This window comes from Zootoca vivipara, chromosome 2 (assembly GCF_965207765.1).
Source record: "Zootoca vivipara chromosome 2, rZooViv2.hap1.1, whole genome shotgun sequence".
NCBI classification, from domain to species: Eukaryota; Metazoa; Chordata; class Lepidosauria; order Squamata; family Lacertidae; genus Zootoca; species Zootoca vivipara.
This window is the reverse complement of record NC_142584.1, coordinates 40,152,105-40,178,415: the sequence shown is the minus strand read 5'-3', so window position 1 is coordinate 40,178,415 and position 26,311 is coordinate 40,152,105. Positions and strand designations below refer to the sequence as shown.

Genomic DNA, 26,311 nt, shown 5'->3' with positions numbered 1-26,311 from the left:
GCATAAATTCTTCGGCGATCAGCCTTCTTTATGGAAGCTCTCACTTCCATACATCACTACTGGGAAAACCATAGCTTTAACTATACGGACCTTTGTAGGCAAGGTGATGTCTCTGCTTTTTAAGATGCTGTCTAGGTTTGTCATTGCTTTTCTCCCAAGAAGCAGGCGTCTTTTAATTTCGTGACTGCTGTCACCATCTGCAGTGATCAAGGAGCCCAAGAAAGTAAAATCTCTCACTGCCTCCATTTCTTCCCCTTCTATTTGCCAGGAGGTGATGGGACCAGTGGCCATGATCTTGGTTTTTTTGATGTTGAGCTTCAGACCATATTTTGCGCTCTCCTCTTTCACCCTCATTAAAAGGTTATTTAATTCCTCCTCACTTTCTGCCATCAAGGTTGTGTCATCTGCATATCTGAGGTTGTTGATATTTCTTCCGGCAATTTTAATTCCGGCTTGGGATTCATCTAGTCCAGCCTTTTGCATGATGAATTCTGCATATAAGTTAAATAAGCAGGGAGACAATATACAACCTTGTCGTACTCCTTTCCCAATTTTGAACCAATCAGTTGTTCCATATCCAGTTCTAACTGTAGCTTTATTGTGTAGGTTTATTTTTTAGGCGCTCTTTTCTCCGCATACATAGATCAAGGTCTGCCCCCCTGAACTGTTCGGAGGATGCGTAGGATTATAGTGCCATAAAATAAATACTGCTGATGCAATCTTGCCCCTGCCGTTGAACAAGGGGACTTATTCCCGATCAGGAAGGCTTACACGTGAGTTTAGTGCTTCATGGGGCTACGAAAGCTGGAGTTGCAATAAAACCAAGATCCTGGCTTGTTCTCTGACCGCAGCAGGCTACTCTATACTCTAAATATATCTAGGGGTGGTGAGCCGTATGTGGTCAGGAAAAATAGAACAAGTGCTGCTGTCTTGAGTGCCAAGTACATTGTATATCAAGGCATAGGTGTCAATGAACTAAGATTGTGTGCATAGACAGAGGGCCTTCTCGGTAGTGATGCCTGCCCTGTGGAATGCCCTCCCATCAGATGTCAAGGAAATGAGCAGCTATCCTATTTTTAAAAGACTAATGAAGGCAGCCCTGTTTAGGGAAGTTTTTAATATTTAATGTTATATTGTTTTTAACACTGGATTGGGAGCTGCCCAGAGTGGCTGGGGAAACTCAGGCAGATGGACAGGGTATACATTTATTATTTTTATTATTAATTTACCAGTTTAAAATGTTTGGATCAAAGCTGGTTTGTTTGGGTGGGTAGGAAGAACACATCAAAATGCAATATTTCATGGCTTTACAGCAGAATTCTTCAAGAAATTCAAAGAAATCCTGATGCCCTACTACAGTACTTTTATTGCATACATATACAATATATATGTGATTTTTTTCCTTCACTTCTCACTTCCCTCTATGGTCCCCACACAGCATAAAACTTCCAGATAAAAACCTGGCAAGCCAAAGGCCTATATCACCTAGCAGACTTCCACAAAACAGCAAACCCATATCAACACAAGAAATACAAGACAAACTAGGGGACACCCAAATACCCTGGGCCAACACCCCACCAATTGTTTGCCTTCTTAAACAATCCAGTAGTAAAATCAGCAATCACTAGGCCCTAAACCAGCTTTGAAAATCTCCTCCTAAACAGCAAATGGACACAGAAAGAGGATGGTATCCGCAATAGACAAAATACTGTTCTAAAGCCCCACAAACCCCCTTGACGCAATAAAAAAACAACGGGAGGATGACATAGGCTACAAAATTAACCCCACCCAATGGACTAAAATATGGTCTAAACCTCCCTTTAAATCCATCTCAGCCAAAAGAAAAGAACTCACTCTGAAACTCACTTACAGATGGTACCTAACACCACGGAAACTGGGGCTGATATGCCCAAGAACCTCACCAAAATGCTGGAGAGGCTGCGCCTCCATAGGCACATACTTCCACATGTGGTGGGGATGCCCCCAAATCCAACTCTTCTGGACAGCAGTCATACGAGAAATATGCAAAATAACTAAACAGGTGTTAATAGTCACCCCAGAACTGGCCCTAATGAACATCTTCAAAGACAACAATGCCCACTCACACTATAAAGAGCTCATAACCCACCTACTCTCAGCAGCCAGAAGCCTCATAGGCAGACACACAGGAGAGACCTGTCAGGAGTAAACATGGACCACTGGTATCAAATTGTATGGGAAACAGCCTTACTAGAAAAGCTAAGCAATAGACTGAAACTGACATGGGGACAAATAGAAGAAAATGCTTTCACTCTGGTTTGGCTCCCCTTTATCACGTACACAGCTCAACAAGACAATAACAAGAATCCACCGACAGCCTATGGATCAATATGGCTAACGTGACCCAACAACACCAACACCAACACCCCCCCATACACACAAACAAATCTCACTGCAGCCAAGCGAAGACAACCAACCACACCCTAGGCCATGCCCAACCTCTCTCACTACCATGGGCATAGCCGGGGGGCAGCGAGGGGCAGCCCCCCCATCAATAAAGATCAATAAAAATACATAGCCAACTGAGGTTCTGTCCCCCCTAACAAAAATCCTGGTCGCGCCCAAGGAAATATAACAAGCGAATAGAAAGAGAACCTACCCAAGTAACACAAAACGCCACACATAAGCTTCACCACACCACCCCCTATCCCCACTCTTTTCTTCCCGACCTTATACTGCATAGAACACTAATGTCGCACAACAAATGTAAATGATTTGTAGAAAACACAACCTGAAGGAAGAGACAATGCAAAGTAAATCTTTAATAAAAATTATTTTTTATTTAAAAAATGCAGTACTGTATTTCATAAGAAACCACAGGAAAGATGCAGGATAGGTATGGATTGTGGCTATTGCGTACACAGCTTGCCGAACCAGCGGTGGGGTGGGAGCACACTGGATGGAGAGTATACAGGGGTGTGTACACAGCATCAGTGGGGCACCTCTAAGTGCGCTCCATTTTGCACAAAGGATGCTCTTTAAAGGGCAAATTATTTTGGGATCTCCAGGAAAGCCCCCTCAAGATCCACCACCAGGATGAGCAGCTTAAGAGTGCAGCAGATCTTCAGTTTAGCTGGCTGATGCTCAGCTCAGTTGGAATTAAGTTCCCAACCCTAGCTCAGCTGAAGAGAGGCCAGCATAACTTGCTCAGCCAGGGCTAAGCCAAGGCTAGTGTAGGTCCCCCCACCCCCAAGGATGCAACAGGGATGGGACCAAAGGGGGAGGGGGACTTCGGCCAGATCTGAACCACTTCAGCTTGGCCATATGACCTGGCAACCCAGCACAGAACGCTATTTCAAAAGCTTGTTTTCCCTCTGCCAGGTTTAGGCAGAGCAGCTGCAGCAGCCCTGCTGTGGAATGGGGTTAGGGATCTTGTGTAACTTTACGCCAGCTTACCTTACACCAGCTTGCTTCACACCAGCTCCTTGAGCATAGTATTGTTCCCTTAGTGATGACTCACAGACATCAGGGAATTCATGAGCTATTTCATTAAAAACATTAATCCTCCGAAAAGCCAATCCATTGTGCAGAACCGTCTGTGCTATTTTTTTTTCACTGGAATGCATCCAGCTCTAATTGAGCCATTATTCAGCCTTCATTCTTGTGCTAAATGAAATACTATTTCCTGTGCTAAATGCAGTACTATTTCAGCCCACGCTGGATGCTGGGCTGGAAAGTTTGCCAAGCACTTAACAGAAATTTCTAAGCCTGGTCACACCCCCTTCCCACTGCAGCAGAATTAGGTGGTCTCAGATTGAAAAAGCCTGTCTGCCCTGTAGAAGTAGCTTGACTACACTTGGAACTACTTGATGCTTGGTTTTGCTTTTATAGCTGAAGAGTTTTTGCTATGTTGCAGATTATGTCTGCTGAGGTTGCTGTTCTTCACTGTTCAAAAAATAAATAAATCCTGAACTGAAGTGCAGATAAATTGTTCTCTTTCTTCCAGCAGGTCCTGGTTCACAACTTGTCCATTGTTGCATTCCTTCACAACTGAATGAGCAACCTCAGAGTTCTCCCCTCAAAATATGGAGAGTCTGCTCCCTGACAGGCATATCTTATAAAAGCTTAGCAAAGAGGGTTAATCTCTTTGCTCATTTCACAAAGGGCGAACTTTTGATGCTATAATGAAGACATAAAAAGTGTGGCTCTTATTTTGAGGCAGTGCAGTATGGACAATGCCTGTGTACACATGCCGAAAAGAGCTACAATTCCCAGCAGCCTTAAGAAACTATGGTTCCCAAGATACTTGGGACAGGGGGAGTCAAGTGCTTTAAATTGTTTTGAAGCTACATTCAAAATCTGGAGACATCTTAGAGTAAACGCATCTCTCTTGCTTTGCATTACACTGTAAGCAGTGGGATGTGGTCGTGGCAACTATATTGTCTTACTGTTCACTGAAGCATTTGATCTAATGTTTGTGTGTGTGTTTTCCTAAATTATTATGCTAAGCAAAGATGTGCAGAAGTGGCATCCACAGGTGTTCTTTCTGTGTATCCCACTCTTGGAGCATCTTGGAGAAAGATGGAATTAGCTGTGTCTCTTTATACTACCGGTACTGCTGGTTAAGGACACGCTGAAGACACAAATGAAACTACCGTATGAATCATGGGTGCTGTCCTTAGGGGAATTCTTGTGATCAATCATCAATTTGGTTATTTTTTCCACATGGAACAACATATCTTTGCAACTCTGAATTTCTGAATTCTATTATCGATGTTTATTTTAGTGTTTATACTGGTGCATGCTTTTTAACCTAACTTTGAGATATACACTTTGGGCGCTAGATGGCAGGGCTTCTCCACTCCTGTTTACCTCTGCCTTCTAACTGCCTTCTTTCTCCTTTCTGAGAAGGGCCCTTCTGCAGGTTTCCCTAATGTTTAACCAGGAATGCTGATGGAGCAGGGATGGCCCTCTCCACCAGCTCCTCTATGTTGGCTGGCCTTCCCTGTTCTACAGGACCAATTATTCCTCATACAATGGTTGTTTCAGTTGTAGAGTTTCAGGTGTGAAATTTTTAAAATCCTTCTAACCAAGTCCTATCCATTATTATGGCAGGTGAATAAAATTCAGTTTTTTCTGCAAACTGCCATGAGTTTCCAGGCATGGATTGAAGGTGCTAGCACTGACTTCTAAAATCTGGTGATGACTTTTATCATTGGCACGATTGTTTTCAATTATTGTTTTTAATGTTGATCTGGGTGGTTTTTAAAAAAATGGATTATTGTATTTTATTATTTTCTGTCAGACACCTGGGAGGGAACCTTTGGGATGAAAGATGGGATATAACTGGAAATAAGAGTCTGAGAGCTACTTCTCTAAGATAACACTTCTGCTCCCATGAAACACCAGCCTGCTTCCCCTGAGGTGGCGGCAGAGACAAGCTGAAACTCAGACCACCCCCTGGGTTAGGCTGTTTACATGACCACCTCAAAGCTCTGGAAGTTCATCCTCAGAAGGGTGCAAACGCCCAGCTTTTTGGGCTCGCTGGAACCACTGCAGGCATATTTATATTGTCAAGTGTTTGAACATATATTTCTGCTGATTTTTTTAGCCTATTTCTTGTTCTCTTATGTTAACTAGATCATGTTCTAGATCTGTTCTAAATATTTATTTAGACAGCTTTCTAATTTTGTGCACCACCCTAAACATTGTCAAAATGAATTGCCAAAACTGGAGCTGAAAGGTGAAAGGAGATTGAATCTGATCGTCTCCAGCACCCTTCTACTTCTGAGAAAAGTTCCACACGTCAGTAAAGTCGAGCCTGAAAATAGTCACCACTTCTTTATTAAGGAAGCTATACAGACGTTTTAAAAACAAAAAGCTTTCTAGATGTCCGCACTTAGGTATTTCAGATACTTTGACCTGCCTTAAGCCACAAGTGACTAGAGCTCAGAGGGAAACAGGGAATTCAAAGGCAAATGTGACTTCCAGCTCTATCCTGCTGCACCTTGTAAGGAGGCGCATGAGAGCCTCAGTACTTTGGTGATATGGCTTATCTCAAAGTGGGTTGTTCCTGTTCAGTGGCCAGTCACAGCAAGCCAGCAGAAGGGCAGGCAAGTATATTCTTGTTCAAAAAATATCACTCACATCTCATTGCAAGCAGTGCAAGCACAAGAGGATTAACATTGGGAAGGGGGGGACCTCAAAATTTGTCAACTTCAACACAAAAAGTTGTCAAAATCCTAAACTGGCATATCTGCATGCCAATATCTAGCATGGCCTCACTGTGCCTAATGTGAGGGTAGCATCTTATGCCACATATGTGGCACTGGTGGTGACAGGAGGCAGTGGGCTGCCCCTTGGTGGCATACCATGAAGGTACGTTTTTCACTGCACCTGCTCCCCTGAGCTCACCCAGCAGGAGGACTCGCGGTTCAGCAGACCGGCGCTCTGAGCACTGAGCATCTGCACCAAGAGGTCCGTGGCAAGCGTGTGGGAGGGTTCCTCAAATCCAATTGTCAGGAGCTGCTGGTAATCCCCCATGGGCTGGCGGCACAAGACCCTGTGGGAACAAAAGGTAAAGGGGGTGGCAGCATTCCTGGCATCCGTGCTATTTTTAACGTCATTTGAAATTAGTTCGATCTCATCACTGCTTTTATTGTTTTGGGCTCCTGTATACCACAATTGTGATTCAGTGGTACATAAATGGTTGATATAAATACCTAAACATCCAGGTAAGTCCAACCCCCTGGTTTTAATGAGCAGTCACTACAGCATGGCTACACAGGGTTGCCACTTTTGTTCTGACAAAATGCAGGGTTGTGGGAGGGGGCATTATTATTATTTCCATCTGGTGCTGAAGTGACTTCAAAGCAATCCGTTACAGTCTATTGCAGCCTAACAGGATGGCCCCTCTGGAATTTGTTACACATACAAACACAAATTTGAGCTTAAATACATGACCCTTCAAACACCCTTTAAAGCCCATGCATTTGGAGAGGATCCCTAACTTGGCAGAGAGAGAGAGAGGAGAGAGAGAGAGAGAAAGGCCTGAAATACAGGACATAAACATTTTACATTGAAATACGGGACAACCAGTAGGTGGCAATCCTACTGGCTACAGGAAGGCATGTATAAAGCCACAGGAGAAGCCAATGTGGTCCCCTTCTGATACTTCGGACTACAACTCCCATCATCCCTGACCATTGGCTATGCTGGCTGGGCCGAAGGTACTTGTAGTCCAAAATATCTGAAGGGCACCTGGAATACCTTCACCCTGCATGTCACCTTGCACTTCAGCAGACACAGCTATGACTAAGCTACATTCCACATTTGCCACTGTCAGAATGTGCCCTGGCCCCCTTGCGAGTACATCTTTTCCCAGAAGCAAGAGGAAATTAAGTGTTCGATTTGTGGTGATTTGTGGTGGTGTTTTTATTTTCATGCTTGTTTCTTTGCATTCATTCTTCCAGAAAGCACAAACCAGCATTCAGGCATCAGTCTTCAGTCATAATATTGAATCAAGTGCCAGGCATCAGCTGCACTTGTATTTACCATAGTAAAAATGTGTGGGAAGTTCCAACCCACTCATCAGATAAGAGAGAAGCTGCTTGCCATACACACATTTCAAGCTATATCCCACAATGCAGAAATGCCTCAGAATTTCAACTGTGTTAGAATTTGGAACAGTTGTGATCCCTGGTTTAACGTTCTTCCTGAATAACTTCCTGTTACATGTCTGGGCGCGTGCCAAAGACAGTGCAGACAGGAATACACAAGTGTATTTTTCATAGTGTATGTGTCTGCTTCACTTTCAAAGCTTAAAATAGGGAAATGATGTCAGATGCCACAGCTGAGCATCTTTGCCAAAAGTGTTTAAAAGAATCAAACAGTGAAGCCCATGATTTCTGAAAGGCACGTCCTGAAGTTAGCTCGTGTCGACCTAAAGTTTAGTCATTTGTCGGAGTTTGGTAAATATATTACAGTGGTGTGCAGAAAGAAATAGTCTGGCAAGACTGCTGGTTGAAGATAAGTGTTTTAAATGTGGCCAAGATAGCATGGGATAGTGTTAATCTATTGGCTCCGATTCATACTTGAAGAAGCAGGAAGGAAGGAAAGCCTGAAAGGAAGTGATCTGCTTTACCAACAAGTACTAAAAAGAGAAGAACAGGTTGTCTTTCTGCCTATTGCCCCCAACGGGTTCAGGTAGGTTATTGAAAGCTTTGGTGCACCCGCTGTCTTAATTGTTAGGAGATCTTGAGTACGGTATATGATATTGCTTTGTAAAAAGAAAGTGCATTGGTAGACCACACAAGACTCAAGTCAGCCCACCGCTGTTCTAGACAGCACTTCCCTGCTGCATGCTTACCAGGAGAGCACATCGGAGCTGTGGTCACTGTCAGGATCTAAAGGCACCCAGCGTCCAATGGACCAGAGCTTCTGCATCTTCACTGTTGTCTCATCTCCTGTATCCCGGAAGCACAGGAAGTAGCTACAACAGAAGGACAAGGTTGCAGTTAGGCAGTGAAGAATGGGGATGGCCAGTCAAGCAAGCCTCAGGAAAGTGGCAGTGGAATAAAACCACACCAAGACCTGCATCAAGTAGCCTTGAAGTAGTGGAGCAGAGGAATAAGGTGGGGGGAGAGGGGTGGGTCAGTGCCAGATATGGCTCTCCATTCAGGTCCCCTCCACCTACACCCCATATCTCCAGGGTGTCCTGCAACTCACTATTCTGTCCGGGGTGTTTGATTCCGGCAAGCAGAGCCTTCCAAAATATCGAGGTTCCAGCGCATTTTCTTATAGAGGTTGCGGGGAATATGGGAAGCTGTGTAGGGTGCTGAGATGCAATATCGGAAGATGGAAACTTGTCGCAACTCATTCAGCCAAAACTTTCCACAGAAGAAGCATGAGACACTGGTAGTGATTGACAGACAGGTAAGAGCAGCTGTGCATGAGATCGGATATAGAGCACATAACTTACAAAACACATGCAAAAAGCTAATGATTACATTTTCCACTTAAAAAGTACCAGTTTTCTAGATAATTTGCAAATATAAAGCTAGATTGCTATAACTGAATGTTGGGTTTGAAATATATTTGCTGGAAATTGAAACCCAAAGCTAAACAATTGGGGAGAGATGTGGGATGACAATGTAAAAAATAATAATATTTAATATATTTTGAAAGGGACTTCATTTTTAAATCTGCTACTTTCTGTCTTGGGGAAAAAAAATCTAACTGGAAGACCTTATTGGTACAAAGAATCTCCTCCTGCCTTTGGACTGAATCTTCATGGTATGCAGAGAGCCGATATATTCCAATGCTGTGCATTCTATTATTTAAAAATTAATATTATTTTTTGGCATTTATAGACTGCAGGTTGGATCCAACGTAGACCTAAGTGAAAGCCACTTAGCAGTATAGTTGTTCCACTGGTGAAATGTTTTATGTTTTACGCCAGTAGAGTATTGCTGTGTAACTGAATGCATAAGCAGGTTGCTGGCAACTTTGTTGCACAATAGATTGCACAATCTGTTGTGCAATGACTTTCCGCTAATGCAACTGCATTGGATTTCTCTGGTGCATAAAATGAAAACTTACCCATTCCCTAATGCAAGAACCTTTGTGCTAGCAGACAGGGAACACCAAATACAGCCCTGTCCAATTAAGCATGTGCCTCTGGGCAGCTCATGAGATGAAATCAACAACATTCAAATAAAACCTATCAATTAAAACCATCAAGCAGCACTAGCTCAAAAATTAACAAAAGCAGCATAGAACTAATAAAACAGTACTAAAAGCCAGCAAGGGGAGAAACAAAATGGTTGGAAGAGCTAAACTCTAGTGACTAGCAGGCACCAATTCCAGAGCAACCTGCTCCTCGTAGCACTCTGGGGCCACTTGTGCCACACTTGGGCACATGCAAGTCTTTGAGACAGTCTCCTACCTGAATGGGTCAGTGTCTTCTAAAGAGACAAAGCTGAAAGAAGCATACATCAGCACCAGTTGCTCAAGCTGGCAGGCCAACTGCTGGGAGATCTCCAGGAGCTGTGGGGGAAAGTGCAGAATTGCAAATTCAAGATGCACAATCTTAGCTGATTGGGAGTTTGGGCACAACAAATCCACTTCCCCAAAAGTTTAGACTTTTTGCAGTAAGGAAAGTGACAGGCGAAATGCTCTGGAGTGTGTGGGATTTGACACAACATCATCTAACCTCCTTGCAAGCAAATTGGGATGGGTGCTCTGGAAGTTCCCCAAAGGCTTGAAAGGGCAAGTTCTTGAGCAGTGGGAAGTGAGAGATGAGACCTCTGTCCTTCTGGTTGCATACGTCCGGAAAATCCCGGACATGCCCCTAAGGGTGAAATGTTCTGTGCCAGCCAAGCTCTTCATACCTGGATTTGCTTATTTTAATTATTATAAAGGTATATGTCTACCTTTTTAATGCATATATTCAAGGCAGTGTATAGTAATTATAATCACAGCAGAAAAATACAATAACACACATGAATGTAAAAATAAAATACAGTAACAGAGACAGGCATGGCTGATCAAAGTCAGTCTTCAGTAAAAGGCACTTCAACCTTCAGCCTGCCTAAACGAAAACAGAAGGCTGCCAGAGAGGAGAAGGAGGTCTTCTAGACTTCATGAGGCAAGCTGTTCCAATGGTGCAGCTACTGAGAAAGCCCTATCCCTTGTCCCAAGAGCCATCCTTACACAATGGATGGGTATCTGCCAGAAGCACAGAGGGTGGGAAACACAACTAAGTCCAGCAAAATTTCACCCTTGGTCAGCTATGAGTTTGCTGACAACAGACAATAAAGTGGGTGAGAGACTCGGCTGTTCATCTCTTTAGTCTGCCTCAGATCTTTGACCAACCAAGTTGCTGACCTTTAATAATAATAAATAAATAAAAATAAAAATTATTTTTACCCTGCCCATTTGACTGGGTTGCCCCAAACACTCTGGGCAGCATTTAACAAAAACACAACAAAACAACAAACAAACAAACAGAATATCACACATTAAAAGCCCTTGTATTGAAGTGTATTCCTCCAGATTGTATTGGGGGTCTGAGCTATATCTGCTCTTTGTGTATGTAGGAATCAAATATCACGTTCTAAGGTCATATTACCTTTTCCCATTTAATATATATTGTGTTTAGCAAAGAATCTGCTAGATTCCTTCCTTTCTAAAAGCCCAGCATAGAAATCAGAGTTATAGTTATACCAAAACTATGGGTGGTATTCTGTTAACAAGTCCAATCAGCCAGGGATTTATGCTTGCACAGCAGGGTTTCCTTCCCCCACATGCAGCCTGTACCCTCTCCAAATCTGCTCTGCAGGGTTGGTGAAACACCTAGAACAGATTTAGCAGGTGCAGCAGGAGAGAATGTCCCATGGCACAAGGAGAAATCTGTCTTGATGGAACTACTTAGTGCTACATTGAATTCCATCCTAACGCTCTTCTGATTTCACTGATTGCCCACTTCACCCTGAAATAACTTGTTTCCATAGATTTCTTCTTCCCAAACTACACACACTTGTAATGGAAAAAACCAATCTATTTGCACAATTGCTTCAATGAGTAATATGGGATTTTTTTATTATTTTAAGTAGAAAAAAAGACTCTATGATTGTGAAGAAGAAAGGGAAGGGCATTGGCCAAGGATGGGCTGGATGCTGGCTAGAAAATTCAGGTGCAAAGCCATACAATAAAGTTTGATTGTGAAGGGGAGGAGGGAGCCCTGATTCAAATGAGACTTTTAACGTTAATTTCAGTTCCTTTTCGAGAGCCAAAGATAGTAGCCTTTTGATTCCAAGCACTTCTTCCATAGAGCCCCCCCTTTTTTGGCCTTTTCAGATCAGTTCTGCAAAGGTGCAAACAGAATGTCATGTAAGCTTTTTGAACCAGTTTAGATTGAGCGAATGTGCCTCCCACCTCTATGGGGATTTCCCTCCTTGTCCCAGACTCACACGCCTCCGCACTGGTTCCTGTGGGGGTCTTAAATAAGGAGTGCAGCTTCGCGCTGTGGATTCCAGGTAGTGGAAGTAAGGCTGGCACATCTGCAGGAACGTGGGCATGGCTTTGGCAAATTGCTCCTTCTGCATTCTGTCTCTGCTGGAAATAGGAGGCCCACAATATGGTCACCACACAGGGAAGAAATGCAGCGACTCTCTCTGCTTTGCCTTCCAAGCCCCTCTTTTTGCTGTGCACATGCTAGACCCACACTGCATATTCCACTACTGGGTATGTGCATCATGGCAACAACCCAGGGCTGACTTGAGGATTCTGGCACCGTCCAGCTGTAAAACTAGACCGGACAGCCCCTTCGCTTGCTCTCTCTCTCTCTGGCAATAATGTACAGTAGTATGGAAACTTCCCTCCCAAGCAGCCCATCAACTAAAGAATGGCTCAATAAGCCCTGTGTGTTTTTCAGGTCACTCCAGGTATTTCCCCTAATCAAAGTCTCTCCCCAGCAAACATGTGGCCTGCCCAGATTGCCCAAAGGCTGCCCACCTCCTCCCCAGCCCCAACTCAGCCCCTTGCCACCTGTACAGCAGGTACGTCTGGAAGTCCTCTGCTTTCTTCAGCAAATACTTGAGCTTTTCCGTAATGGGAGCCAGGAGTTTCTCCAGAGTTACATTCATTTCTCCAGGCGACTCTGGCTGGGGTGGGGCGCTGCTCAGCCAGTGGGTCTCTGCTGTGGGCGTGGAGATCAGGCAGAGCCCAGGGCTGTGAGGACTGAGGCTCAGGGTGCCTTCAGGGCTGGAAGAGGGAACATCCAGTGAGCCATCAGAGAGACAACTGTACCCTTGCTTGCCAGCCATCTTCAATGAGCAGCCTCAGGGAATCTGCCAAGAGAAAGGAAGAAAGACAGTTAAGTGTCAGGACAGCTTACCCATTCCCAAAAGGGTTTTAGGTTTCTTTGCCCAAGCTCCCCTGTTAAAGCCAGTGAGGTATAGAGCCCTGTGTTCAAGCCCTGCTCCCCTCATGAAGTTCACTGGGTGACATGTGGCTATATGCCTTGTCTCAGTATGTAGAACCTGTGTACTGTTCTGAACATCTAGTAGTGTTACAAATGGGTTAGACATTTGGCATTTTTATTATGGGTATCTTACAAAAGATATGCGGGCAGACATGCAACATGGCTTTATTATTATTATTATTTTAATATTTTTATTGATTTTATATTAAGACAAAAAGAAGTAACAATAAAAAGAAAAAATACAACAATAATAAAAAGAAAAAAGAAAAAAAGAGCAAAATTATAGCAATTCATAAACACCATTGAACACTAATAACATCAACATTTAACTTTATATAATACTATTTTGTTCAAATGCAATTCTTTATCTCTATAGACTTCCTCCTGTCCTCCCTTCTACGTTTCTCTTTATAACTAATTTAGCACTTCTAAATCTTATCAATATTCTTCTTCTTCTAAATCACTCATTCTAAATTTTATTCTCGATCCGTTATCCCAGGCTAATTCCAAAAATTCATAATATAAATTGGGTCTTGAAATCAACATGGCTTTAAATTGGGATCCTTTATATTTCATTTGTTAGAGATTTCTCACCCTCCCTTTACGATAAGGTCCCAGGACGGCTTACAAGAATAAAGCACACTATTATTAAAACATTTATGAGCGTAAAACAATAAACGTGCAAAAACAAAAAAACAGTTCCATATATAAAGAAAAACAATTAAAAACAATTCAGTCTATAAAAAGAATTAAGAGGAGCTCCAGTTGCCTACAGATGCAGACTGAGATCAATATCAGACAAATTCAGGATCAGGCTGCCCATGGCTCTGAGCTTTGATGGTTCCAGCACCAGAGGCAGAATGCTTTCAAATACTAGTTCCTGGGGAACCAGGCTGCTCAGGTGATGCTTGTGGGCTTTCTTTAGGCATTTAGTTGACCACTGTGGGAAAGAGGATGCAGATAGATAGGCCTTCAGTATGATCTAGCAGGGCTCCCCTTATGCTCTCCAGGCGACTCTGGACATACGGTAGTGATGTATGGAAGTGAGAGCTGGACCATAAAGGAGGCTGATCGCCGAAGAATTGATGCTTTTGAATTATGGTGCTGGAGGAGACTCTTGAGAGTCCCATGGACTGCAAGAAGAACAAACCTATTCATTCTGAAGGAAATCAGCCCTGAGTGCTCACTGGAAGGACAGATCCTGAAGCTGAGGCTCCAATACTTTGGCCACCTAATGAGAAGAGAAGATTCCCTGGAAAAGACCCTGATGTTGGGAAAGATTGAGGGCACAAGGAGAAGGGGACGACAGAGGACGAGATGGTTGGACAGTGTTCTTGAAGCTATGAACATGAGTCTGACCAAACTGCGGGAGGCAGTGGAAGACAGGAGTGCCTGGTGTGCTCTGGTCCATGGGGTCACGAAGAGTCGGGCATGACTAAACAACATGGGGACTGCAAGAAAATGTTTCAGTTTATTCCCCCACCCTTCACCTGGAGTCCTTGCCTAGCCAGAATGAAACAAGGAGCTTTGTAGGTCTCCGATGGGGGTGAACCTCAGGTGGAAGAATACCTTTTTCTGTTCCCACAGCCCACCTTCTATAACACTTTACCTGTGTTGCTGTATGACCCTAGATGCCTGAAAGACTCACACCTGGACATTTTATAGCTGCTGTTGTAAGATTGGGGCTTGGTCATGAGAGGGTTAATAGACGGTTACATGGACTGTTGGGAACTTTCTGATTGTTGGTGGACAAGTGGTGGAGCCCTTCATTTGTTAGGGAAATTACAGGTAAATGGCACACAATGAGGAGCTAGCTGGGGGAGATAGGCGAGAGTCATTTTGGCCAAATGCATCCTTATCTCTCTCCTCTAATCTAATCTGTGTCTGGGAAAGGGAACAAAGGAGGTGGGCTGAGGTTAGCCTGAGGTCAGGGGAGACACACAGGGAGAAGGCTCAGCTGAGGTTTGGGGCTGCTTAAGCATCTCTGGGTGCATCTCTGGAAATCTGATGTGGGTACCATGGCATTTGCTTTGTTGGCATCTTTGTGTGGTCTGCCTTTACCTATTAGTTTGTAAATAAACTCAGGTATTAGTCTCCACAGCAGAACACACCTTTAAATGACAATTCTGGGACTTGGGAGGAAAGCTCTATCATGAAAGTGCTCAACTGAAACTAATTAAAAAGTTGAATTCTATTCATTTGGGTCTGAATTGAGACAATGGTTTCCTGTCCTGGTGCAAGTGCTCATTTACTCAGATGATTCTGTCGTCACCAATTATCACTGTTGCTATGGTAGGCCATTTTGCAAGCATTTACATTATGCTTGAATTGTCATAGAGTGTATTTGTTCGTCTGCTGCCATTTAATGCCTGCCTTTACATGCACAAATGGGACCCAGGTGGCGCTGTGGTTAAACCACTGAGCTAGGGCTTGCTGATCAGAAGGTCGGCGGTTTGAATCCCTGTGACGGGGTGAGCTCCCGTTGCTTGGTCCCAGCTCCTGCCAACCTAGCAGTTTGAAAGCACGTCAAAATGCAAGTAAATAGGAACCGCTACAGCGGGAAGGTAAACGGCGTTTCCATGTGCTGCTCTGGTTTGCCAGAAGCGACTTTGTCATGCTGGCCACATGACCTGGAAGCTATACGCCGGCTCCCTCGGCCAATAATGCGAGATGAGCACGCAACCCCAGAGTCGGTCACGACTGGACCTAATGGTCAGGGGTCCCTTTACCTTTACATGCACACCCCTTTGCATTGGGAGTGGTGAGCCAGGCCAAAAAGGTGAGTGGGACAAAAGTTGATAGGGTATAGGGCCTCACACAGAGACTGCCATTTCTCCCTGCTGGCAGGCAGCAAAATAAAGCAATCAGAGCAGCAAACAGGTAGGAACTGCTTCCTATCATCGTATTTTTATACTAGTAAATGGTTCACCAGTTGAATTGTTGCCTTTCATACAGCTGTTAAAGGAGCAATAATTAATAGATAAGGTTGTCAATGGCTGCCACCTATGATGGCTGTGCTCTGTCTTCATAATCCACCTCGGTACTTGATTACTGCAATGCACTCTGTGTGGAGCTACCCTTGGACCTTGTCCAGAAGCTGCAGCTGTGGCTAGACTGTTGGTGGGGACAAACTATTACCACCAGCACATAATTCCAGTGCTGAAAAGTTTGTACTGGCTGCCTATACATTAATGGGCCAGGTATTAACTGACAAGGCCCCTAACAACTTGGGTTCAGGATATCCTTACTTAGGGGCAGACATTGGTAATCTTTGGTAACATGGCACCCTGTGTGAGGCCAAAATTGGGCCCCTCCAAATGGATCTTCTCAATTTTGTGCCCTCTTGGCTCGGGGGAACTACCTGTATTGTCCTAAATCTGACACTGCCTTATTTCTTATATTCTGGAGATATCACTGTGATCTTTCCGGGGTGTGTGTGTCTCCATTAGTAGTCCCCCGTGGTTGAGAGGAACGGTTTGTCTCTCAACAAACTTCTTCAGCAGGCATTTTAAGTTGTTTGTGCTATCTATGGTTTGTTTTTTAGCACTTAATTATTCAGACTGATGGATTGTTTTAGTGATTGTGGTGGGGGAAAGCAGGCTATAAGTATTGGAAATAAACAAAATATGCAAATCCCCCAATGTTAATGCCTGCCCCCTTCTGCAATACTCACTACAAGGTGTCAGAAGCCTGAAGAGGACAATGCCCTCCCTCCCTTTGAGATGGGTGTTTTTAACTGACATCCTAACATTCTATGTTCAACTGCTCTCAACCATAGAGTTAGATCAATAGGCCTGCATAGGCTTCTGGTTTCTTTGCAGCCTCCTGCCGCTCCCACTTGCCCACTCCATCTCTGTAGGATTATGGAGCAGTATATATCTTTGTGTGGGTTGGGAACCTGTAGAAGAAAATTGAGACGTACCTGTAGCAGATACTGAGAGTAGTCCACAGTCTGCTAAGGTTATAACTGTGATGGCCCCAGACTTCGCCAACTTGGACTTTTCTAGAAAGCTATGACCATCAGGGTTCACCTGGAGGGGGGACATCCCAGCCAATAGCCTTTTGCCACCTCTGGTGGCAACATGTTCTACCCAGGCAGGGCTTCCTCCTCCTCATTTCAGAATCCAGAACAGGTGACACAATCATAGTGATGAGAAAGGCAAGAAGTGTGGCTGCATGTGGACAACTCTTCAAGAATGCAAGTGCACAGCTAAGAAACCTGTTTTCTCCTTTGAGTGTCAACATATTGTCCCTGCCGTGGCTGAACAGCACATATTATTGTATGGAAGAAGGCTCGGAAATCCTGAATCCTTCAGTCACACCTTTACATGCTCTGCATCCTACTGTTCTGGCACTAAAAGCAGAATAGCTTCACCCAGCACCACCTAATAGCTGAATTATAAAAAAGGGAAGTTCTCTCTGAACAATATGACAAATACCTTCATGGTCTGTTTGTATGCACTGCAGCTTCCCAAAGGTTCATAGCCAGGACTTGAGAGTTATCAGCTTCACCTTAACCACTAATGGCCTACGTAAACATTCATACAAATGTATGCAATAAAACTGTGGCGCATAGAGATTTTAAAAGCAACAAGTTGCTTTAGGGGGAGGCAGTATAGAGCACCGGGGGAAGGAAGTGTTGAATTTCTTTTCCCCACCCAGTCTTTCTTTGCTGCAATCAGCTCAGCCATTACAGCCCCAATCAGCTGCAGCTCCTCCTAGAATCCAGGTGTGCTTGCAAGGATAAATACATGTTTGGAACTCCATGATGGGAGCCCCTCATTTGGAATGAAGAAGTGGCAACATTTCCTCCACCTGCTGAAAATCCTCTCTGAAGTTGCTTTTCTCTTTAAAAGTCAGAACAGAGAGGCTTCGTTACTTCCACGTCTTGATGTGTGGCACCAAGATTGGCTCTAAGTAATGAGAGATCGATTCCTCTAGCCACAGGTAGAAATTTACAGCAAAGGGCCAACTCTATTGTCTCAATGATGTATCAACTTCCTGTTTAGGTAACAGGTCTAATTAAAACAACAGCAACTATCCTGGGATACAGCAGGAAGGCAGAAGTGGGAAAAGGCAGACATGGAGCTAAACTCATGACCAGGGCCATGCACCCCAGCAGGCATTGTTCATGTGCTTATGATGCTCTGCGCATGTGATGCATGCTGGTTGGCACCCTTGTAGTGTTTGTTTGCATAGGTAACATGCAGCTATCAGTGGTGAGAGTGCAGCTATCAGAGTAGCCAGATCCGGCCCAATCGCCTTCTAAATCCGGCCTACGGACGGTCCAGGAATTAGCGTGTTTTTACCTGAGTAGAATGTGTCCTTTTATTTAAAATACATCTCTGCGTTATTTGTGGGGCCTGCCTGTTTTTACATGAGTAGAACGTGTCCTTTTATTTAAAATGCATCTCTGGGTTATTTGTGGGGCATAGGAATTCATTCATTATTTCCCCCAAAAAATATAGTCCGCCCCCCCCCACAAGGTCTGAGGGACAGTGGACCGGCCCCCTGCTGAAAAAGTTTGCTGACCCGAGTTAGCACTTGAAAACAAATTGTCCTATGGGGTATGATGGGAGAGACGCAAAATGTGATGGGGAATATCCTTACAGGCACAAAAAAACCTCCCCAAGCAACTGTTCTCGTGTGGAAATATATTGTGTACGACAGTGTTTGTATGTTTCCAAACTTTTTAGCTGCTTGACCACTCTTTCTTTGTATTTCAAAATACTTGCAACTTTCTACTACATGTGCTGCTCCATATCTGTAAAGCCGAGAGACTCCCATTGCCTCTGTGGCACCAGTACCTGCTACAGTTAATTACCAGTCAAGAGCCCTTTTTGAGGGTGGGGGGAGGGGAGGACAAGGCATCATCCTGCTCCAGAATAAGGAGAAAAGGATCTGAAGGGTGGCACTGGCCATGGGTGGTGGGGAGTTCCCAGAAAGCCCTTCATAACCATTCATTCCCCTTCCACATGAGGAGGCACCCTGAGGTTATCTGAAGAACCTCCAGTGAATAATAGGTTTCGTGATTTTTCATTCCTCTTACCAAAGCTGTCAAGCTTTGTTCACACCATGCGATGCTTGTTGAATTGTTCCAATCTGGACTCACATCTATACTCCCAACAAGCGCTTGCCTTTTCTCAGTAAGCAGCCACAGTAGTAGTTGTTCAATCTAGTTCTTCACTGCTTCAGCATTTTCTTCTCCCATTCAGCTTTAGTAAGAGTGTTGCCAGGTGGTGTTTACTGTGGAATTGATGCTGCTCATGCATTCAAGGGTTGAGTTTTTCTTTCTTTCTTTTTTTTGCAACATCCACACGTCGTCAATGGCATCAAAATGCCAGCCTGCATTTTGATCCCTCACTTAATCAAGGTTTAAAAATTCTGTAGAAAATCTGATGCTAAAAATAACCTGTTACCGGTGAATGACTCACTTTGCAGAATTAAGCGCCTGTCTAGAAGCACCATCATCCCTTAAAGCAAGCAGAGGCAGATCTTGACTTTTTCACCTTTGCTGGATTCTGAGGATAAAAGAAAAAAAAAGGGGGGGGGAGAACCTCTTGCAATGGGCTCCATGACAAAAGGTGGCTTCACACTAATAAGGGACATAAAAGGTAAGTCATGTGGTCCCCAGAGCATAAAGGACAAAGGTGGTCTAGCCATCCTACCTTCCCCTAAACCTTTTCACAGTATGGATACTGGTTATTGAAGCTTTCATTCTCCGGCCTACTGGAAATGTCCTGCAGAGTTTTAAGTAGGCAGGAAGATGAAAGCTTCACACACATACGGTAACTTGGCTTCACTTCAGTGGTGGGAAAGTAGGTAGCAGAGCTGCTGAAAAACAGGACTGTGGTCCAACATCCTTAATAGTTGCACAGTGGAAGAAATGCTAATAGGGATGTAGCACACCTGCTGAAATTCCCTCTATGCAGCTCTTACAGGTGCAAAGTACTGCCCTCTCTTGTAAGCCGCCATACCAGTAGCAACTATGTCTTATTGGCACAACCAGTTCAAGCCATTTATGACTCACTCCAAAAGGTGGCCCACCATGGATTAGCTGGGTGCATTAAGCTATTGATGAATTCTGTGTTTTTCCTTTAGTAAGTCATATGCAAAAAGGAAAAAAAAAGACGCAAAGAAACTTCTGGACACCCATTGCTGATAACTGCCAAAACATGATGTGTGCCATGCAGTAGAGGTATCACAGCAGGAGGGCTTAATAATTTATAGACCTGCAACATGGACGAAGTCTTTACAGATTAGGCATCAACCTCTTCATTGATTCAAATGAGTTTAATCTAATGGTGAATTTCCATCATCCTACAGCTCAAGCTGTATACAGAATACAGCACATTAGGCATCAACCTCTTCATTGATTCAAATGAGTTTAATCTAATGGTGAATTTCCATCATCCTACAGCTCAAGCTGTATACAGAATACAGCACATTAGGAAGGAGACCAGAGTGAGCAGGTATGAAATTGGTCCAAAAACGTTTTTCAAAGTGGCAACTTCAATATCACACAGATGTACAGCGGTGGACAGGGAAGGAGGTGCTTTAGCCAAGGCACATGGGAATAAGGGGCTTTCTAATCACCCGTGACAGGAAATGGCTACGTGTCCTATTTTGCTTCATTGCTTTAGCTAATTCCCTACACTTTACAGAGAAATGTTCTGTACCAGCAAGAGGTTGCAGATAAAGTTGTCCACCTTGGGAGGAATGATATACAGAGGAATGATGTCCACAGAGCTGGCAATCCATGTTATCTTAGTGACACTGTGGAAAAATTAGCTTCAGCCATTAGAATAAGGTAGCATTGTCTAGTAGGGAAAAGGCAGACTCGTTTGATTTAGTTCTGTTAACTCCAATAGTAAAAGGACAGTTTACATGAAAGGAAATACAGGCCAATAGCATAAAGCAATTGTACACTAGCCTATCACCATAAAGTCACCTGCTACAAGACTATGTCATCCCAGCTGGCCCTTTGCATTATAAACCAGGCACACAGATCAAGCACATTTGTAGGCAGAGACGGGAAGGTGAACACAATCACCTTCAGCAAGATTCTCTTTCATTCAACTCAACTCAACTCCCAACTTCCTGATAGCATGCTAGTGACTGTTCTTGCATCTGATTATGCTATTTGCGAGAATAGGATGCCGAAAGCCCAGTGAGGAATCGAAGGCTGCTGGGAGCATATCTTGCCTGGTAGGATGACTGAAGATAGAAACAATCGTGGGATGCAATCTTTTAATTTCTCCTCTATAGTGGAGTAAGCCAAACAAAGTGGACACAGAGTTGAGTCCAGCAGGGGGCAAGAGGGTTTAAAATCAGAAGGAAGTTGACCCTGAGGAATCAGCATTGAAGAACTGCACTCATTCTTTCAACTTCCCCACCATCATCCTCAAAATGTCCCCACTAACGAGCAACAGAACTTGGAACTTTCTGCCCCTGCTGCACTCTCGGTCTTCCTCCACAGTAAACTAAGCCAGGGCTATGTGGGTGGAGCCTGTGCTTAAAATCAAGATTCTGCACCAAGGTAACCTGAATTCTATGAGCTGTATAGATCATACAAAGTACACAGATTTGCATGTATTTACTTGCTTTGAACAGGCAAAGAGAGCTATGCAGAAAACCGAAGCCTGGGTTACTAAAAATCTTTCGCTTCTCCTTTGGCTTCTGAGATTTCTGTAAGACATTACGGACATGCTTTCAGAGCATAACTGTGACATTAAGAATTAGAAACTTGATTTTAGGGAAATGAAAGCTGAGGTTTTAATGTGCTGGAGTCTGTGTCCAGAATAAAATTTGAAGCTTGCTAACACAGCCCCAAAATCCAGACTGCCCCAATGTTTCACTGCTTTACTGCAGAACACCCCATCTGTGCTTACTGCAACACTTCCTCCCCTTTCCAGCCTATAGTTTTAAGACTTGGGAATCATGGTGCTCCATATCCAAATATTGCACACTATCTATCAGAGCCTCCTCCACCCCCCACTACCACATTAGCTACCTACCCCTCTTCTGCTAACATTTACCCAGGAAGTCAGTGCTAGAATTAAGAACGGAACCCAAGAGACCTTGGATCCAATTCATGGAAGGGCTGGAAACAGAACTGAGCCTTCCTTTTGCTCGAAAGAGAGCTCTGCTCACTTGAAAGCAAGGCTTTTGGTCAGATAGCCTCCAATATGTTAAGGACTAAGTCTACACTTTAAAACTCAAGCTTTATATAAGCAGAGAAGTGAACGATCCAGACAGCATTTTGTGGCCACAGTGCGATTCTGGTCAGGCAACAGAGGTAGTTACAGTAAGGTAGGAGACTCAGTAGGCAAGACAGAGTTTCAAGTCCACAGCATGATGGTGTCTCCTAGCACAAAATCCATACAGCTACTAAAGTTTGGACATAGCCCTGTGAAAGATGTAAGAGGCAATGCAAGCAAAGAGGCACAGAGGAAGTTAACAGTGTATCTGGGAACAGAAGCTACTACAGTGGTACCTCGGTTTATGAACACAATTGGTTCCAGAAGTCTGTTCATAAACTGAAGCGTTCATAAACTGAAGCGAACTTTCCCATTGAAAGTAATGGAAAGTGAATTAATCCGTTCCAGATGGTCCGCGGAGTAAGCGTTCATAAACTGAAGCAAACTTTCCCATTGAAAGTAATGGAAAGTGGATTAATCCGTTCCAGACGGGTCCGCGGAGTACTTAAACTGAAGCGTTCATAAACTGAAGCATGGGTGTAATTGGTTCCGGAAGTCTGTTCATAAACTGAAGCGTTCATAAACTGAAGCAAACTTTCCCATTGAAAGTAATGGAAAATGAATTAATCCGTTCCAGATGTGTCCGCGGCGTTCATAAACCGAAAATTCATAAACCGAGGTGTTCATAAACCGAGGTTCCACTGTACTCTCTTTTCAGAGTACAGGCTGAAACACAGAAGCCTTAAAAGCAAGCCCTCCCAAATCTAGGACAGAACAAAAACTTTAAAGCAGGTTGCACTGCAATTCAAGACAAGTAGGCTCAAATTTTTCGATTGTGTTAAAAGGAAAGGAGATCAACCAGCATGAATCCAAAATACATACAAGGGCCAAAAAGAATGAAGAAAAAAACAAACTCCAAGCTCCTTTAAGAAGCCACATATGCTTCAGTTCAGGAAAGACTAAGTGGCAGAGCAAATTCCTCCCCATACAAAATGCTAGACAAAACCTTGGCCCTAGTTCTCCTGTGGCAGCAACTTTTACAAAACCCTTTGGTACCCCTTTAAGAGCCAAAGCTGGAATTCTCTCCCTCCAACTTCTGTGGGATGGGACCTTCAGTTCTTTCTTCAAATAGCCCCCAACTCCTGTGTTTCGGTCTCAAAACAGAATTGCATGAGCCTGGTAAAAGCTGAAGTTGAAATAGGGGAAGACTGCAAATAAGAGGAACATCCCCTGAAAGTAAGTGGGAGGCTGCAAGTATGTTCTGAATGTGTAAGGAGGCCCTGAGTCCTTGTGCTGATACACGAGAAGAGGAGATGTCCGCTATAGCCTCCTGGCCAAAAAGACAGGAATGGATTTGCCTTTTTAAGAATGCATACTCAAAGAGTAACTAATCTGTGTTCAGTGATCTCAATAACCCTTTGATACATGAAACTGGTGAGAGTACTGTAGTAAAAAAGGGGGATTTCCTCATTCTTTTCACATAGGTTTATGGGCAGAGTGAAACTTCTAAATCTGTCTTCCCCAACCTGATGGCTTCCATGTTTTTTCCGACTACAACTCCCAACAGGCCAGGTCAACCTGTATTACAGGCAGCCAATGTGAGTTGTGGTCCAAAACACCGGGAGAGCACCAGGTTGGGGAAGGGTTACTAATCAACATTAGAAACCCAATTAGAGAACCAGGTAATAGTAGCTATGCCAAATTGATTACATATAAAAGGGTATCATAGCGGTCGTGTGATATGAGCCACAGAGCATTTATCTCAGATGCAGCTCACGGCACCAGGCAAGAGTTTGCCAGTATTTTTAAAAAATATGTAATATCTATCTATATATAATGAATCTCAGGAACATTCGTGGGAAACGAACAAATAGTACTCGGGACAAGTTGACAAAAATTAGATTTCTCCAAACAGCCTTGCAGAAAGAAGCATCGTAACTCTGGAGCATTTATGCCCAGGATATTTCCATCAAGGACCACTAATGGGGAGATGTTGCCTCCAGCAAACTTCTTGCACTCGTAAGAGAATTTGCTTGGGGCCCAGGCAGAGCCACGCTCACACCAGCAAGGGCTGTTCTCAAACTCTTCCCTATAGGTGCACATTGCTCCTTTCTCAACAAATCTCTGAACTGCCAAAGCTCAAGACCAGGTAGAACCCCTTACTCACCCTTTCTGTGAGCTAATTTCTCCCTAGCACAGCAGGGCAAGGAGGATTTTGTCACCACTGAAAATGGGAGGGTTTTTTTTGGGGGGGAGCTACCCCCCAAAATAAAAAGCAAACCAGGAACGGAATATGGGGATGGAGTTCCCAAACCATCACCTATTCCTACATGAGATGCACTCCCTTAGCATGGCAGCTAGCAGATATCGCTGCGAAGGCTGGGACATGCGATGGAAACAACAAAACATTAAGACAAGATGGTGACTTCCAAGTGGTAGTTTTGAATAAATAAATGTTGCTGAAATTCATTATTAGCTGGGCTCAGTGAACTATTCTGTCTGGCTTGCAATGCTTGACTGTAATATGAATCAAGTGTTGTTTCCTCCTGAGAAATTCCTCTCTGGCTTTGTATGCTAAACAGGACTCTTGAGTGTGCACAGCCAGCAGTTGGCAAAAGAAGTGCCAGAAGTCAGCTGCTGTTTAGTAGGCACAGAAGTTCTTTAATGCTAACTGCTACTTCATGATGAAACAAGCTCTCGTTGATTGCTGTAATCTACGTGACCAAGCCCACCCAACTCAACTTGCCAGCCTTTCGTTTGGCAAGTGTCACCTCTACTTGGGTCAATCAATGATCCTGTTTCTTGCAAGCACATTAGAAGGCTCCCCACCCCACATGTCTTGACCTAAAACCCTCCCTTGGCCTCAGGTTAGTTTGTGTGCTTGAATTTCTGCCATGGCTGGCACTGGGGCAGGTGAAACCATTCTACGATTCCCAGCAAGGGCAATATAACAATGCACCTACGTGTTGCGCTGTCAGCACACTTATGCCAACGTTATGAGCTGGAGGGAATCTGGGGGGCCAAAGCAGGCGAGCTTTCCTCCCAAAAGCTTACACATTCAGAGCCGGTTCCATTATAGAACCAAGGGGAATTTGTCCATCACTGAAGTTTAAACCACCAAACCTTTACAGTACATTTTTAGAGAAAAGATGCAAGACAGTGGTGCAAAACAGGACAAAGGTTTCCCCTTCTGGGTTAGGAGTTCAAAACATTGGGTTTCCTCAAAAACTCCAGAAGGGCAAGCCATATCTTTGGGAGATTTTTTTTTTTTTTAAGGAAGGAAGGGAAAAAATCATAGGCATTAGTTAGTTCGGGGAAATGCCTTTTGGCTTCTGTGGCTCCAACACCTACGGATTTCTATTTGTGGGAAAGCCTATTTGCTCATTTTTGCAGGCAGTTTGGGAATCAGTGGATAAGCACATGCTATCGCAGAGACTCCTCTGCCCAAGTCTCGGGGCCAACAGCGTCTGTTCTATTGGACTTGGCCGTCTTTCTTTCTATCTCTTTCTCTGCCCCTCCCCTAGAGCTAGCCAGTGTCCAAGTGTCTGCATGAATGATACTGTGTCCTGAAGGGTGCAGAAGTACTTCTGGGGCTTTCACGGTCTAGGCTCAGAGCTGGCATATGTCGGTGAACATTAACTCTACACCCATGAAGTTGGCAGTGCTGCTGGGCTGTCCCAGCTCCACTCGCAGAGCTAACAGCAGGGCTAGCAAGCGTCTCGAGTCACTGGTGGAGCAGAGCCCTGCCCCATACAGGGCTGGCAGTGGTGGTGTTTTTTTTTCCTTTGGGGGTGGGAATCTCCTTGCCCCCCAACTCCTAGAGCTAGCAGGCATTGGAAACATAGTCAAAGTCCTTGAAGGCATCCTGCTCTTTTTGGGTGAGGGGCCGTGATTCGCGGGGCGGCGTCAGGATAGCTGCTTCGGCTGTGAACTCCTCGTCAAAGTTGCTGATGTCTTCGCGGCCCTTGACTACTGGCACAAACGGTGGCTTGATCTTGCGGGCCAGCAGGGCTTCCCAGTCGATGCTCTGTGGAGATAAGAGAGGAGACAGAGAAAACCAACAGGGACTTTTGATTAATACCCCATGGAGGGTTGTGAGAGAAACTGCATGGTACTGGAACGATACAGCGGACAATGCAGCAGGAGC

General features: G+C 44.2%; 2 protein-coding genes across 7 annotated transcripts in view; both read right to left on the bottom strand.

Moving 5' to 3' along the window:
* Positions 1-5,807: 5,807 nt before the first annotated feature.
* C2H19orf67 (chromosome 2 C19orf67 homolog) lies at positions 5,808-20,259 on the bottom strand. Its single transcript, XM_035104826.3, has 7 exons — positions 19,399-20,259; positions 12,529-12,830; positions 11,952-12,096; positions 9,926-10,026; positions 8,707-8,892; positions 8,348-8,470; positions 5,808-6,541 (listed from the first exon to the last, which is right to left on the bottom strand). Exons 2-7 carry the CDS (start codon positions 12,804-12,806, stop codon positions 6,367-6,369), a joined length of 1,008 nt encoding a protein of 335 aa, XP_034960717.1. The 5' UTR covers positions 12,807-12,830; positions 19,399-20,259; the 3' UTR covers positions 5,808-6,366.
* Positions 20,243-26,311, bottom strand: part of PKN1 (protein kinase N1) — a 64,476-nt gene continuing 58,407 nt past the window's right edge. For all 6 annotated transcript variants that reach the window (XM_035104818.3, XM_088661691.1, XM_088661692.1 and 3 more), the window contains exon 22: positions 20,243-26,191. In XM_035104818.3, coding sequence (XP_034960709.1) covers positions 25,988-26,191 — 204 coding nt within the window. In that variant the 3' untranslated portion in view covers positions 20,243-25,987. The remainder of the gene's footprint in view (positions 26,192-26,311) is intronic.